The sequence below is a fragment of the Periplaneta americana genome, chromosome 6 (assembly GCF_040183065.1).
Source record: "Periplaneta americana isolate PAMFEO1 chromosome 6, P.americana_PAMFEO1_priV1, whole genome shotgun sequence".
Classification (NCBI taxonomy): domain Eukaryota; kingdom Metazoa; phylum Arthropoda; class Insecta; order Blattodea; family Blattidae; genus Periplaneta; species Periplaneta americana.
In genome coordinates this window covers 18587827-18605980 of record NC_091122.1, presented here as the reverse complement: position 1 = coordinate 18605980, position 18154 = coordinate 18587827, and the positions used below count along the sequence as shown (strand labels likewise).

At 31.7% G+C, this 18154-nt stretch overlaps 1 protein-coding gene across 4 annotated transcripts in view; it reads left to right on the top strand.

The window, feature by feature from the left end:
* The window catches only part of Mvk (Mevalonate kinase), a 53159-nt gene that overhangs the window by 31206 nt on the left and 3799 nt on the right, over positions 1-18154 (top strand). The window contains exon 1 of one of the 4 annotated variants that reach the window (XM_069827646.1): positions 1-17662. The exons of the other annotated variants lie outside the window; for them this stretch is intronic. Coding sequence (XP_069683747.1) covers positions 16637-17662 — 1026 coding nt within the window. The 5' untranslated portion in view covers positions 1-16636. The remainder of the gene's footprint in view (positions 17663-18154) is intronic. 4 annotated transcript variants of the gene reach the window in all.

Here is an 18154-nt window from a genome sequence, read left to right as displayed (position 1 = left end):
TGTAGCACCCCAAGTCTGCTTGTACCGGTGGTGGGAGTAGGCAACTAACGCTTTGTACTAACTAATGTAGTGTGACTGGAGTGCTGGTGTATTTTATTGTTATTTATCACTTGCAGTAGAACTTCATGATAAGGAACTAGCTTTCAGCAAAATTTCAGTCCAGTAGAAAAATGAAAGAAGTAAAGGCTACTCAAGTCATGTGCAAATGAAGGAATGGGAGCAGGTGTGAAGCCAGTTTCATCTGGCTTCTTACATAAACATGGGTCACGTATCTAAAACCTTCAGCATATCCATAAAATGTTTCCATCATTCACTGTTCTGTTGATTTAAGAATATTAATTTAACAGTTTAAAATGTATTAACCACAATAGATATTCTTTTATTACTCAGATAATACCTTCAAGCTGTTTATCTTTATTATTAATATCACATTTTATAAATTGTTTATGTCATATTATAATTAAAGGATAAGCAAAAATAATAATTAACATTAAAACGAATTTAAAATTGCAACAAATTTTCACCTATAATGAGGTCACCAAAACATTGACAGTTTTTCACAGTATTGTCAACAAGCACTAGTCAGTGCAGTATGCAGCTGTTAAAACGTTTATATTGTGTAGCCCTATGCCAAAGGTACTAGACTATGCTATATACTGTATATATATAAAGTTTATTTAAAATTGACCTTCATAAAAATTTAAAAAGTATAATTCTCGAGAGATAAAGTCAACACATCCATCATGTTTGCTTTGTGTAAGCCTATTCTTAGGTAGGTGACAGAAGCACATGATTATGTTCCATGGAACTGGGACAATAATCAGAGAGTTGCCATGGCAATGTAAACAATCCTGGATAAAATTCAAAACTTCCTCTTCCTCATCTTCAGAAGAACTGTAAGAGTTGTATTTTATTGCCATTATTATGACGACTATTTATTTAATACCTCAAATCCCTCAATCATCTAAACACGTCCAATTTATTAGAACCATAAAATACAATATTTTATCTCATGGAAGTGTTAATCTTGTTTTCTAATTTTTGTCTCTTTGTGAGGTATTGTTAAATTATGTAAATGTACATTGTTTGAAATATGAAGGATTTGTTATTCCAAATATTGGTCATTGTCAAACAATATCTTTCTTTCAGTGTCGTGCTTTTAGTGCCAATGATGGATTGTTTCTTAATGGTATAAATCTAATATAATTTTTAAACATTTCTTGGAAAAAAAAATGGACGCTTCAGCCCAGTTAGCTCCCTCCTCTACTTCTCCCCCCACCTTCACTTATGCCAATGTATGGATGTAATATATCTTCATCAAAAGTCTGAAGTGGTCACTCACATTTGTGATCATGTCATTTGTTTTTCTATCTTTTACTTTTATCATGGGATATTCAGATTTACTAAAAATTCATGCAAATATGAAGTTTAAAGTCGTATAATTGAAATTCATATTGAGTTATCTATTAAAATCACTTGAAATGTATCACTATTGTACCCTCTTCGTCATTTTTATTGAAATTATAATATTAATCCTCTTCACATTAAGTAGAAATTCTGCTGATTTCTGGGCATCTAAATATTCAAAGCCTCTTTATAATTTAATTGGTTTAGGAAATATATTCATATTATTTAATTAAATTTAGTGAGAGATATGTAGTCCTAGATGTAATGCAGATATTTTTGTTATTTATGTTAAATGGTAATTTATTGAATCTTAAATAAATTCTTGCTCTCATCAAACTGTAATAATTGTATGACGTCACATGTGTTTGTGTATAACACAAATTTCTCTTGTTTTGTTCCAAGTGTTTTCAGAAAATTAGGTCTTACTTTGTCCTTGTTTACAGTGCTGTTTCTGTTAAAATGTGGAAATGTACAAATAAGATTGATAGTTTATTGTTTCAGTCATATGATGACAGTATGTTGGTCTATTCAGTGGTACCGATATATTGTATTTCCAACTGAAAAGATATACATTATTGATTTCATTATATAGGCCAGTAATGTTAGTGCAATTATTTTCTTCATATTATTATATTTGTCATTGTATAATTTCGGACGTAAATATTTGGATTCAGTTCTTGTTGGAGAGTAACCATGATAACAGGAGAAAGGATGGAGGAAGAAATTTAAATTATGTACCGTAATGCACAGTACTTGCATCATAGTGGAGGGATCTTGGAGCTGATTGAAATTTGTGTGAGCTCCAAGACTAGAGGCTACTTGTCACAATATCGTCACACTTAAGAGATTTAAAAATTTGGAAGGGAAAAAAACTGAAAATAGGATATTAACTTATTATCTGTTAGCTAGATTTAATGTGCAAGAAGATGTGTATAAACTGAATTAAGAAGTATGGTATGATCTACGAACACATGCTTTTAGTGAATCTGCAAATTTCCTTCAACTCCATAATAAATTGAGTGTATATTTATATGCTTGATTTCCATTCTAGCTAGCTTTCTCAGAATATTAACATACTAAATGAAAATCTTCAGAACCTATTTTATATCTCAACACTTGAGTTATTACGTGCAAAGTTATGTAACTGCAGCCTCCAAACATCAGTTTCTATATCTACCAGGTCATTTATCATATTACAATTCAATGCATATCTATCTACAGAAGTGTTGATTAGTATTTCCGAGAGAAATTTATATCATTTTTGGAGGACTTTAGGAAATGTGGTGGGTTACAAAGGTCCTGAGATTAATTCTAAAAATAATCTAAATATGATTGATATGGCATTTTCACGTCATTATTTTATTTTAGTTGATTTTAAATTATTCCGGAAAGTGTATTGTGTATCTTTCGCGTGTTAAATTTATATTACCTTGTTAACATGTTTCGGCCTGCTATTGGCCATCATCAGAACTTTTTGTAATATAAATTTAATACGTGAAAGACACATAATACGCTTTCCGAAGTGATATAGTGTTAAAAGTTGTGTAATCAAGATGTATTAAATTATTCATACACTTATAACATTAATAAAATTAATATATTAAAATAATAAACTTACTGCACTTTATATGCTGTACCACGATGTTTATTACCCATGGATGTTTTCATTGTGACATAAATATATTATATGGCCTATACCTAATACTGTATTAACAGAAAAATATTATTTTTATTGGTAATTATAGACGAGATGTCGCTGAGTCAATGATTCAATCGAATGAACGACTCCTGTTGCTAGGTGACTCACTCAGAATTAAATAGTTCACCTAAAGCATCGATTCTTGTTGCTAGGTGACGCTCAGAATTAAATAGTTCACTTCAGTGAACGATTCTTTGGTGACTGCTGTAATCAAAGATGATTTGCTTATTGTTTATTACACGCACATGATGTAAATAGTGGCCACCGGCGTGGCTCAGTCGGTTAAGGCGCTTGCCTGCCGGTCTGAAGTTGCGTTCGGGCGCGGGTTCGATCCCTGCTTGGGCTGATTACCTGGTTGGGTTTTTTCCGAGGTTTTTCCCCATCCGTAATGTGAATGCAAGGCAATCTATGGCGAATCCTCGGCCTCATCTCGCCAAATATCATCTCGCTATCACCAATCTCATCGACGCTAAATAACCTAGTAGTTGATACAGCGTCGTTAAATAACCAACTAAAATAAAAAAAAATGATGTAAATAGTGGGGTATCGGGGCTGCAAGCCCCGATGATGATCCGACGTGTAGCACATGATGTAAAAAGCGGGGTATCGGTGCTGCAAGCCCCGATGATGATCTGACATGTAGCACATGATGTAAAAAGCGGGGTATCGGGGCAAGCCCCGATGATGATCCGACGTGTAGCACATGATGAAAAAAGTGGGGTATCGGGTGGAGGTTGGGGTTTTGGATGACTCGCAAGCAACAAGTTATACTAAATATGTTTAGGATTAGTGTAAAACTGGCATATGTCTCCTATAGTGGGCGGGACATAAGTAACATTCACCTAATTGAACACTTCTTTAACTGAACACTTCTCACAATCATTGTTCTCATTGTAATACGAAGCTAGGTAACACGCTCAGAATTAAACTACCAATAGTTCATATAAATGAGTGATTCCTTGGTGACCGCTGTATAGTTCACTAGGTATACTATTCACTATTAACTGAAGACTTCCTACAATTATTGTTCGTATTATAATACGTAACACTGTATAGTTCGCCAAGTTTTTCTTTCAATAATTGAACACTTCCTACAAAAAACATTGTTCGTATGACACTATCACTCATTGCTGAGGAATGTAGTCTTTAGGTTTTAATCCTTCTATTCCGTACCCTGGATATATGTCGTGGATATGCTGTAGAAACTGCGGAAACATTTCACTGGGTGTAGTCATTCCTTTCAGTTTCTGTTGTTCACGATATAGGAACTCAAACACGTATAAATGATCATTTTGACTTTCCCTGCCTTCTCTTTTTAAAACCGATTTCAGCGTTTTCCACATTTGTTCCACTTTTTGGGTGTGCACAGAATGATCATCTTCACGTACAAATTCTATCGAGTGATTCACAACTTCATGGATATATCCTTCATCTTTCAAATCACTGTAAGACTTCTAACCATCCGTCATAATTTTAGTATGTGGTTTGATGAATGACTTAATTATGGGTATCAAGGTATTTTTATCTCTTTTTTCCACTTTCAATACAAACGATTCTTTCGTCTCTCTATCGATACCTCCAAAAACCCACACGCTATTTTTCTCGTTTTTGAGAAGTCTGCCCCTTTTATATTTTCTGGTGTAGACATGTTTTTCATCTAATTCCACGATGTGTCCTCCTCCTATGGGTTTGGTATTTTGTGTAATTATAACATAACATATTTCTCTGCAGAAACAGAAATAATCTAGTGGAGTACTGAAGTGAACTTCTGCCTCTGAAGCGGCTAACTGAAGAGTTGTTTGAAGCAACCACATATAAATAAGAACCAAGCTTTGACGTATAGTTATTTTTGTGTTTTCGAACCACGTGTTGTGGGTTATAGACGTTTCCTGTTTACACTTTTTACACTTCAAACAGAATGAATAGTTTGAGTATTTTGCCCTTCTCTGCCAATTCACACTATCACTTGATTTGCAACTCACACATTTCTTTGCACTTTTGTCAGGTATTAGTTTATACGACATGGCGAAATCAATCTCTTCTTCTTCACTGCTCAAATTACTGAAAAGTTTTCTCAAATTACAATTATTTTTACTTTCCATGGCTCATGCAATAAATTATTATTACTGTCGTTAACGTCGTATCTTGAAAATGGCGCTTCAACCAACAATGCTTGTTTATCAGGTTGCTTTGGAAATGTGACGTCATAGATAATGTACGTCAATGTTGTCCTCTTTATGTATATTTTTCCAGCTTTTCTTTTGCTATAAACAAGTAAATTATTGTTTTTTAAACGTCAGGAATAATTTAGATTACGTAAATTTGCTTTATCTGTTTTATTTATTTTCTTTAATCCTACCCTAAACATAAGAGACCTATTTTAAACTTTATTTCACAACGTAGCTGTTTAGCCGAGTGTGTTAAGGCAAGGTATTATGGTGTCAAAGGTCCCAGGAACGAATCCCATCCAAACCGCCAAGGTAATTAAAATTGGATTTGTATGATATAGTAGTATAGTTTGAGATATGTAGAATTACGTGACAGAATAGATGTAGTAGTAAAATAAAAGTAGACACATGTATAGGAGAGAAGTGGTACAATAAGAGGTAGGGACATCTAGGAGAGAGAAGTTGAAGAGAAAACAGAAGAAGGGGAGACGTGCAGGAAAAAGCCTTAAAATTATTTTAATTCAATTCAAAAGAATTGAATCAAGAACTAATTCAATTGAATCATTGACTCAGCAATATCTCGTCTATAATTACCCTTTTATTATAAGTAAATATAGATACAAAACTTTAATCTGAATCTAGCTAGCTAAATAAACAAAATAATATAAATAAAAATCTTTTTAAGATATTTAAATATACATTTGAAATTCAAATTAAATTAAATTGGTTAGTCCTAATGCACGTGAGCTTATCTTAAAAGAAAATACATAAAAATTTGATCGCATCACCCATACTTACTGAGTAAGGAACTACATATTAATCTGTTACTGCTTGCATAATATTTATTAAAAATAAATTCTACAGCGAAAACAGGCAAGCTGAATACTATTATGATTACACAATAATATTGGGTTTACAATCCTTCTTTTTATCAGTATGTCTTTTGTTTTCCAACTGAAATCCTTGTAAGACAATAATAATTCAAGTTGATATCGACTTTGACCGGAGATACCAATGAATGCTTCTGTACCAGATGGTAATTGGGACAAAGGAATTTCAGTGTTCAAATTTATATGTTGAAATAGGCCTATTTGCTAACAGTTTTAGCCAAAAATTCTATTAAAGTTCTGTAGGGAGAAATATTCTATTTTACATCCAGCTATTCATGAATAGTAATTTTTATTCTAAATGTATGTTTAGTGAGCAGTCCAAACACTGGTTGGAGCCTCTTAAGTGACGTCAGTAAGGCATCAATCATGAGGCAACTAAGCCAGGAGATAATGGGGTAGAGTAGCCAATTTCCTCTTCATTGCATACATCGCTGACTAGTAACATAGTTCACTGATCAGACTTTATTCTAGATAAAGTAGTAAATAATAAAATTAATATTGTACATGATTGTAACTGCTAAAACTGCTCTCATTTGTGATACCTACATGCTATTCATAGTAGGTTATGGACCATTAAGATATACATTTAACAGAGCCATTGTTTATCATTTATTTAATAATGCAAGACAAAATGTGTGTATTGGAAATTGTAATTTGTATAAAAGAATGAGGAAACAAATTACTCTGACATAAACTTATTTCTACAACAAAACAATAGAAATATCTTTGAACTATTTGGTTTTAGTATGGTATTGTGGATCATTTAGTGTTACCCAGGGAGCACCACGTGGTAGCAACCCACTTTGCTCTCAACAGCAAAATGGACAGCTACCACTAATAGTTTTTTTCTTGATAAAAGAAGTGCAGGAAACAGACAATATAAATGCACTTTATTGGACTGTTAGGCAACAAATGGACTCATCCTCCAATGTTAGCCTTGAAGAAGATTAAGAAGACAATGGAAAATATTAATATTTCTTTATAAATTTCAATCAAGTCTCAAATAGACCATTAACTGCTGGGAAACAATAACCTAGTCTCTTATAAACTTTTGTCTGACATTTGCTAAGTGTATGTTCGATAACGTGCCACATTTGGCTTAAATTACCTTTTTATCTCGTCTTAAGTCTTCAAATCTGCTGTGATAATATTTCTTTGATTTTAAATGTTAAAAAAAGTGCTGAATGTATTAGGTTCTCGTAAATAATGTTTTTTTTGTTTAATGATTTCAATGGCTTGGCAGTCTTTGTATCCACTCAATTCTCAATTATCCATGGCCTGCTCTAATCAGCACACATAACAAATTAGTTTAATTTTAGTGGTTACAATCATGTAGTTACATTTTGTTATCTTACATTATCTAGACCAAAAATGCTTTTAATGGAATGAATGGATGTAGAGGTTTTTCTCTAACTTAATAAAATTTTCCTGTAATTAGGAGCTAATATTTTAGTATATAAATTTTTACATCGAAATTCCAATGGTGCTTCTCCTGATTCATGTATGTATGTTAATATGTGCAGTATGTTAATAGTGTCCAAGATAAAAGAATAATGGAAGAGTTGAAAATGTGTATAGTACAGTGACAAATATGATATTAGTGCTTGATGTAACCATGGATTTCATAATATTTTTCCACATCATAAATAATTAAAGATTAGGAAGTAGTATTACTTTGCATAACGTGAGTGATAAAATACGTACAAGAAGAGTAATGATGTTGGCATGCAGAGCTTTAGAAGCGAAAGTTACTTTACTGTAATGTATTATTTTTTTAAATATAATCTTTGTTTAAGATTTTTAATTTATGTTTTGAGATCAAATCAAAATATGCAGAACAATTGTTTCGAGCTTCCCAGTGATTCTTAGTTTATGCAGACATGTAAATTTGTTAGCCTTAACATCACAAAAATTCATTCATAATCTTTTTTTGTTATTTCATTGTTGTCATTTAGTTCGTGATTTGTTGAAAGACCTGCACCTTTTCTTACGTGAAGTGAATTGAAGCTCTACCATGGAGATTTTATGAAGTTATTAGAAAGATTTAATATGGAACGTGTATATAATTGTTAATCAAGTAGGATTTTATGGAAAATATTAATTGCCGTCAATCTGACCAAAGTATTTTGGAATGTGTAGGCCTACTGTCAAGAGTTAGTTGCGTCTCCTCTACAGAAACTTGAATTATTTAACTTTCTTTGAAACATTCTACTCTCAAAAAAAAATAAAGTTTAATTGTTTCTGAACAAGACTTTGATATTTTGTTACGTACATATGTATCTTATTGATTTATAGTTAAAGAAGTTATGAAGGTTTTGAAGTTATTTTCGGAATTTAATTACAATTGAATTTGAGAATCAAAAATCAGTGTCCTATATACCTAGATTTCGCCATATGATTGTATATGTTGTGTAAATGGTGTCTGAGCTGTTAATGGGGCAGGAGAGTTACTGTTCTATTCCAAATACAGTATCATTCACTTCACTCCTCACACACAATGCGTGCGTATACCACTGGCTAATGGAGGAAGTGGCATTATGATGTCTAAGTTTCGCCTTGGGTGCTAAACTTACCACTCACGCATAAAATCTAATTTTACTCTCTTATACTATAAATCACTATTAATCTCTATCATATTATATGATAACTTAGTCAAAGGCACTGCAGAGTTCTTGATAAGTAGGCCTATACATAAAAATAGTTATGTATTTCTTTCTGTGTTACTTTTGAAGCAACTAGCTACATGTATGAGCAGGGCTCTGGCATTGGATGAGGAAGGGACGAACTTTAAAAACAAAATAAAATAATTTTCACCATCTCTGACTAATAAATGCGGTAAACTCATATTTGCCATTTATTTTCACAGTATAATTCAGGTTTGAAAAATTACCAGTACTTGAAAAGTGCTGTGGTGTTTTATAACTTACCTTGTTCTATCCAGATGGTCTTTGTAAGTCTCCTCTTTGGTATGACTTAATGTTATTCTTCCTCCTGTGTGTAAGGTGACTCCTTTTCTGTCTCTCTGGTTGTAGACTCTTTTTAGGCAACTCAACTTGCACATCTTCTGCGTGTGTGGTGCATGTGTGCATGTATACCACGTCATATGTTATCTTTGCACTTTGCTTAGAATATATCTATCCATTTCATAATACTGCTTGTTTGATTTTATTTGTTTTCTTGTAATTTTATTTTAAAATATTCTCTTCTATAACCCACTGTTCATTTTTGTTTCTCTTACTTACGTATATCTCACACTTCTGCTTCATAATTATGTTACTACCATGAAATATAATTTCGGTTTAATGATGTGTGTGTAATAATAGAGCAACTTCAGAATTACGATTGTTGCTTCAAATAATAGGTTCAAACCATGATGTACAATTGAGGCTTTCATTTATTTACTGGTATTTATTTTTTAAGTTCATATTAATGTAAATTCTGTCGGTAGATGACAAGTTGTAGGCCTACAATGGTGTTACGTTTTTATAAATTAAAAAAAATAGTGTATTTTGTATCTCCATAAAAAAAAAGATACTTTCGCCATATTCAATAGTTATGTTGTATGCGTTTTTATAACATCGTAATGTAATGTGGCATTGGCCTTAAATCACATAGAAGCATGTATATCTCACAAGTAGGTCTGTAAAGTGCAGCTTCAATTATTGTCGAAACTCTATTAGTCATCTTTTTTGCCAAATCATGTACTGGTACATTTCTCACCAATGACAAACATTTGCACAGTCTCGAGTCTTTTTTTTTTCTTAGGTTCTTTTTACACAGGCATTTAACTGTATGTTGCCTTTAATTTCAAAATCTGTAAACAAGCATGACATACCATTAAAATACCGATTTTGAAGCATTGAATTTGTATTGAATTCCAATAACAAATGATATTTCTTATAATACATTTTTTTCTATGTTCTGATAAATGAAAGATGTATATGTGTAGCTAGATTTTATTTTCAGAATGAGTTGTCACATGATCCAGTTATTGTCATTTTGATAATCATTGCAGCTTTGTGAAACAATGACAGTAATCAAAACTTTACTGTATATTGATGTTACATGCTGAAAAGTGCTCAAATGTTCTGAAAATTAAAAAAAAAAAAAAAAAAAATAGTGATAATAATAATAATAATAATAATAATAATAATAATAATAATAATAATAATTTTAACGTTATCATCTTCTTACTTTTGGAGTAGATTATCTTGTCACAGGGTTTCAAACATCGGTTATTCTTTTCCCTGTGTCAGCCATTTCATTGGAGAACATTGAGATTAAACTTTCTGTTTCTTTTGGTACAGAATAATCTCTCAAAATTTATATAAGCTTAGCGTTAACCCTGCCTTGGTTTATAATAATATTGGTAAAATCAGCCATCATTATTGAAAGTAAAAGAAACACAGAATTGAAAATGATGAATACAGTTTATTAATCTTGCAATTTTTTTCACAATACAATACATTATCTTCAATGATACAAAATTGGCAGTGTTTGTTTCTCTGAAACTTGAAAAGCTAATGTGATCAGCAGTGAACATCTCTTAATTTATTGAGGCAACTTTAACTAGGCTCTAATGTTCGTGAAATGTACGTTATAAATTTTTTATTAGTTAATTATTTACGAGTTTTGAACTTGCTCTCATGTTGTTATAAATCACTATAGAATAGCAGTTCTGAATGTGCTATGGCAGACAAATAATGTAAGAATATGGAGATGCAATTGATAAAAACTGAGCTTGACTAAAGCCTAAAGCGGGAATGTACATGACAAGTCTCGATATTTTCGCATGACAATTATAGCTTCATAAGAATTGTACAAATTTGTGACTGTCAAAATGTGCTGCTATAAAAAAAATAGTAGCACGTGTTCTCATTCCATAGTGAATTTTATGCTTGACATGCGTACGGTTTGTATATTGGGTACATATTTAACATGTGTTTTATTTTCTGGCATTGTAACAGTATTTTTTGAACCTCATATATTTGAAATATTCATACAAGTGTAATATAGTATATGCGAATTCAGTATTTAGTATACTGCAAATAAATACGATTTGATACTAGGTATAACAGCTAATTACATATACTGTAAAAATGCTGTATTTTTTAGATCATGAGACAAATTTTTCCACACTTGTACCATAGCCTAGTTTCAGAATCTTTAGAGTCATATCCCACAAATATTTGGAGTGTAATTTACAAGTTACAAATGAAATGTTTGTAAAATATGGGCTTGTATTTCTCTCTATTACAAAATATGTAAAGCCTTGTATATTATTAACATGTTATTAGTTTATAGTTATAAGTGACATCATAATCATTAATTTATTCTATGTTCGAAATGATTAACATTGCTTTGGAATGAGGAATAAATAAGCTATGTAATTAGCATAGTTATGACGACATTATTTTTCTTCTATTTGTAGGGAGGCATATTTCTTTCACTGACAGATAATATAATAATATAGACGTCACTTGTAACTATTTGTATTGGTCATAGACAAATTCACTTCTAAAACCTCACTCCATATGTTTGTAAAATAGGTCCGAGATTTAAGTAGTGAAGGCCAACAGAAAAGTTAAATATGAACAGCTGACAAAATAAATTAAATATTTAGGAAGGAAAATTTTATAATTGCTATTTTTCTGAAAATGTTTCTTATGAAATGGAATATTTAACATTTAACTATTGTTGCTCCAGTCTTTTACTCTGTGCAGGCTATAATATTCTGTTATGATGAAGAATATTAACTAAAAGTGGAATGTGTAATGATGCTTGGAATTTAAATAGTGAAACTACAGAAATCAGCGAACACTACAGGCTTGGTATACAATGTTTTGGGACATCATTGAGTGAACATACTTAAATTGTTATTGAATCACTTGAATCTCGTTATTTGCACCAGATCAATACCTGTGTAATACTGCACAGAATCTTGTCATAGATTTTTTTTATGTCATAGTCTTTGAATTAAATTAATCCAGCCAAGCATCCAACGAACAATTTTTAAGGTGTTTTACAGGAAAGCATAGGATTTGATGCTTTGTTATATTTATCCGTCCACATCGTTTGTTTCTGATCTTACTGAACATAACATTTCTCAAAGCTTTGATAAATTATGAATACTATACTTATAATTTTTTAACAAGAAGAATCCCTTTAATAAGTGCTTTGTCTTTTTTGATAAGCTAATCTCGTTGTAATGTTTTTCCCGATAGTGAAACATTTTCATGAAGTAAATCTGTTGTATTAAAATTATTGGATTCATATGATATCCTTTGTAGTAAATATTAAAAGTTTCTTAATACCCATGTAAGAAAAAATAAAGGATAATTTGTGTGTATCTCATTAGTTATCATAGTTTAAATCTATACAAAAAAAAAAATTGTTCTGTATTAAAATTCCTTTTGAAAGTCGGTGTATGGCTTCATGTTTTAAGAATAGTGTGGAGTAATTGATACATATTACACAGATTAAAATGTTTAACATTTTGAAACTGCTTTTTTCTTGAAAATAAAACAAAAATATTTCTCATAGTGAAGTTTGAAAGTGTGTAGAATGATATCGAAATATCATTAACATATATCTACCCTAATTTGAAGTTAGTTTCTTGAGTCTTCCATGGTGATACAGTAAGGATATTGAGTGTGTTTATTCTCTATGAAAGAGCTTAGTTAACTGTTTTCTATGTATTGAGAAGTATGTTTCGTATTACTTTGTGATTGTTCGTTTATTGTAAAACTGTGTGTAGTATTAGCTTTCTTAGCTAGACAGAATATGTACAGATTGTTACAGCTAGGTTTTTGTACAGAATGTTTCAGAATAACTATTCCTAATTTCAAGATGTGATAGAAGGCATGTAATTTAACATTTTTCCTTAATAAAGTAGTGTCTGGAATGCTTCTATATCGAGGTAATACAGTAAAAGTCAAAGCTTAGACTTCAGACAATGAAGGATACTACTTCGAAACAAGTCAGTCAGGTAAATTGCAAAAGTTAACACAGTAAAGAAATCATAAATTTATTCAGTAAAAGTCAAAACTCTTGATTGAACTTATTGTCGCTCATGGCTAGCCTGACCAATTATATACCATTTTGAACAGAGCAGCATTTTTTTTCGGGCCGTTCCGTCATTTTATTAGAAATCGTAATTTTGTCCCGTTTTAAAAAATACAATCCATATACTTTTATTTTGTTTGATTATTGTGTTTCAGCTGTTTCCATTACAATGGGAACAATGGAAGCTTATTTGTTTTCTGCTGTATGTCAAATCTGTTTAGAAATTTCCAGTCATTAAAAATGCATCAGTTTACAGATGTTGAATTAGCAGACATGCATATGGCATATGGAGCAGGTTATAGTATAGCAAAGTTATGCAGAGCAACATCCTCAGCATCATATTTCCTGTCATACAACATTTTCAAGGCTAAATTAACATCATCGAGATAGTGGCCAGTTTCTTTTGATGTTGAAATTCTTTGACATCCCCATTGCTTTCTTATCGTTGCATCTTGATATGGAAAAATTTTGGATACTACTTTATTATGAAAAAAATGTTGCATTACGTGCCCTCTATCATAGCTGAAAATTAGGAATAGTTATTCTGAAACACCCTGTATAAGCATATGTTTCTTGATATCCTTGTGAATTCCTTACTGTCGCTCACTTAAAATTATTAGTTTTACATTTTAATTGAAGTAGTTACTAAAGCTATTTCTGTTTTCATATGGTTGTCTTATGGTCTAAAGAATATGGTAAGTTTAATGTATATTACAACAGGGGTGTGTAAACTTTTGAAACAGTGTTTATATTTTATGATTTTATTTCACAGCAACGTTTAGAATTAAATTAAATTTTCAGCTATGTTTTCATAAAAGTGGAATGTATACGAATTAAGAACTTAAAGTTGAATATCTTATTTGTTTTTACATACATTATAAGTGAATATATAGTGTTTTTGAGATATGTTGGTACATCCCAACTTGAACATCCCTGTACAAGAGTACAACTTGTCTTGTTTAGATATTTTTTCAGTGATGTGAATGGAGCTGTTGGAAACATTATCATCAATAGGATATATTTATAGTGGAGATTAACAGAACGTTGAAGCTTTAAATAAAGTGTAAATCAATCTTTACAAAATAAAACATCAGTGTGATATGGGCATCATAATTTTGTGGTGTTTGTTTTGAGCAGTGAAGTCATTCCTTGTAACTGAATGAACTCATACCCAATTGAGAAGCACTTCTCATACCAGAAACATCATTTGCTTAGATTATAGGTTGAGTACAGTGAAACCTCATTTACGGACATCGAAGGGACGTAACAATCTGTCTGCACCTGGGCGGTGTCCTTTATTGGGAGGGAGGCTCCCCAATCTAACAGTAAATTTATGATATGGATTATGTATCCCTTCACGCTTTAAATGAAATGTATTACTGTAGTTTAATTCTAAATACAATATACTACAGTAAATTCTTTGCAACTTTGAACTACAGTAGATAAGACCGAAAAAGGAAAAAACAGTACTGTGTGATGCAATTTTATTCTAGATCTACAGTTATGCAATACTGTAATTTACAGTTTTCAACTTAACCTTTACGTTCAGGTGCCATGTCTCTCGAAACAGAACAACTGATTGAAGTGAAGAGAATAATCCTACTAACCCTATCATGCGTCGAATACAATTTCACTATCTCCGAAACCTTAGATCCATCAGACAGGTTAAATTTTATGACTTTGTTTATCCACCCGGTTCCAGCTAAGCAGGGGTAGCCGGCTGGGCTAGTGGTAGCCTACGAGACTCTTATTGTCTTCTTTCATGTTAAGGAATTTCTGTACTAAATTTTCCATTTTTGTAACACATTAGGTCATGAAATCCGAGTTCTGTCTGCCGTTAGGAGGTAAAGCAAGCTTTAGGACTGTAAAACAGCTGTTCATGTCCGTGTCTGAGAGTGTCTGTAAACTAGAGTTAAATTTATCATTATTTCTATATTATTTCAGTTAGGACATAAAAATCTGTCCGTATGTGAGGAGTGTCCATATTCTTGGGGGTGTCCGTAAGGGGAGGTTTCACTGTATACGTATTTATACGTATTTGTTACGTGTTCTGTGTCATATGCTGTAGCAGTAATAATTCCCCTACAAAAAGGCATATCAGAAATTTTATTAGAAATTCTGATACGTCATTTCTGTTGATCATTTCTTGACATAAAATTGTAAGATGTTAATAATTCAAGACTTGCTCTTGGAGACAACCAATAGTAAGTGATGGAGTAGCTTGTGTCCCTTTTGGTTAATGAATAGCCTGCATATGTAATTACTATAAATAAATAAATAAAATGTTCGAATATTTTACACAAGAAGTGTGATGGGTGATGGTCACAAAAAAAAAAAATTGACCAATATAGCATAGTCAGTATGATACCAAAATTTCCTGCAGTTATCGTTTTCTCCCTTGAAATATGGCTTAAGATTTACATTGCATAATAATTAATATAAATTAGTTAATTGATTTGAAAAGTGTTCTATTGCTATATAAAAGTGATTTAATTTGATGCTTTTCCTTACACTTTTTTTCGTGAGATATTTTGGCACAGTGTATTTAAATGAAGCATGTCACAATCATGTCTTTTTTTGACTGTGACTTCCATTTTTGAAAAAAGCAATAGAATACGCAGTTCAGCCTGAGGTTTGGTAAGTGAAATAAGATAAATTTTGTAATGACGAAATAATGCATTAAAATGACACAGATTTTATTTTCATGTTTAGTAAATCTAAAGGGTCTATTTAAATATAATCAGACGAATTATTGTAACAAGAATAAAGGAACTTGACTAAAAAAAAAAACAGTAATTTTGAAGATATTTTAAACAAATTTATAATCGTATTCAAATGAAGTGTTTATACTGCTATAATGTAGTACGATTTTGACTAAGGTAATGTGTATAAAGAAGTAAATTTCTGTAATCATTATTTGATCTAAATTATGACTTATTTACATCCCAATGAATTCTTTCTCCTCTCTTTACTTAAAAATGCAGAGTGTTTACTCGCTTTTAACATATAGACATTCACATAATGTAATAAAAAATTGAGATTTTATATTAATTTAAACTTTTCAGAACTGACCCACTACAGTTTGATATCTCATTTGTAATAATTGTTGATATTCTTTTGTTTGTATGATGCTTCTCTATTTTAAAAGAATGCATGTTTACATAATTATGCTGATTATTTTTGCACGAAATATTTTGAAATAATCTACATTACAGATTAAGATGATACTTGAGAATTGTCCGTGAATATTTTTTGTAAGTGGTATTTGGTCATATCTTGCAAGAAGACACGAGTACCATATTTTTGCTTCGTAAACAACGTATTATAATTATTTGTGATTAAATTTATCTTCACTAAATACATATTTGTCATATTAAGCCTATGTACAGAAAATTACTTTTCCTGACATGGCAAATCCAGATGCATTCAAGATATCAGCTCCAGGAAAAATGAGTTTATTTGGAGAATATGCCGTATCCTATGGAAGATCTGTCCTAAGCTGTGGAATAGACCTTCGGACAAATTTATATTTTGAGAAAAGCAAAACTGATAATTTTAAATTAAACCTTTGTAATTATAACAGTACAGTTATTTTCAGCTACGAAAATTTTTGTTACTTAATGCTTTTTGAAAAACCTTCACTTAGGAATGGCGTAGATATAGATAGATATAATTGGAGAACACCAGAACTGTTAAATGTCGAAGAATTCGTTTCTAAAATGCATGAATTTGTACATAAAGTTGTAAAAACCAAAATCAGGAATAGTGAACATGAGCTCATGTTGATAGTATTATTTTTACTTATGAAGGGAATCTTATGTAGTGTGGATATAGAGGTGCAGCCATTCACCATCACTGTGGATTCGACTATACCATCTGGATCAGGTACAGGAAATTTAACAGCTTTTGTTGTGTGTGTAACTGCAGCTCTCATTCATTACTTGCATATTAGAGTCTCGGAAGAAGGGAGACAAAATGAATTTGTCTCCAAACTGCAATACTTGCCTTTCAAATTGAACTTCTCTAAAGTTACCGGTAATATGATTGGTGCAGAAGAAAAAGATCTGATTTCACATTGGTCACGTGTCTGTGAAGTAATACAGGACAATTATCCTATTGGGGTAGAATCTGCTGTTGCCACTTATGGGAAAATGATCCAGTTCAGTTCTAGTCCGAATGCAATAGCACCAAGTGTGAAGGTGTATACTCACGTCACAATGCTAGAGTTTCTGCTGGTTAACACTGGAATACATACGAACAAGACCAATGTTGCACATAAATTGCTTCAATTCTCAAAACGACATCCTGGAATCATAGAAGGACTGTGTATGCTGGGTCAGATTTTAACTGATGCTGCAACTGAAATGATTGCAAATGCCAACCTTTCCACCGATGCTTTTGAACAAGAACAGCCTGGACAATTCAGTTTCGGAGTGAGTATAAATATAACTAAAACACTATTTAGCAAAGTCTGCTTCTATGAGGAACAGTCAACCGAAAAGGTGACGATTAATAAAACATATACCCTGATCATGAAATAAAACTGTCGAGCCTGCCAAGTTTGTGACAACATATGCAATGGACCATCTGAACAAAACCTAAGCAATTTTTAGTATTATTAAGTTTAAGCAATAGCGTCTGTGTTTCAGCATTCAGCACTAGCATTAGCATTTCACTTTTTTGAAGTGAATACAGTTTTGCTAATGCTTACAAGCAGAGGCTGAAAAATTTATAGCATCTGCTTGTTTGCATGACCTACTCTATTAAATCATTTAAAATAAAACAAAATTGAGAAATGCACGCATTGTATTCTTCACCTGACATAATTAGGAACGTTAAATCCAGATATTTGAGATGTGTAGGACATTTAGCACGTATGAGTGAATCCAGAAATGCATTTAGTGTGTTAGTTGGGAGGCCAGAGG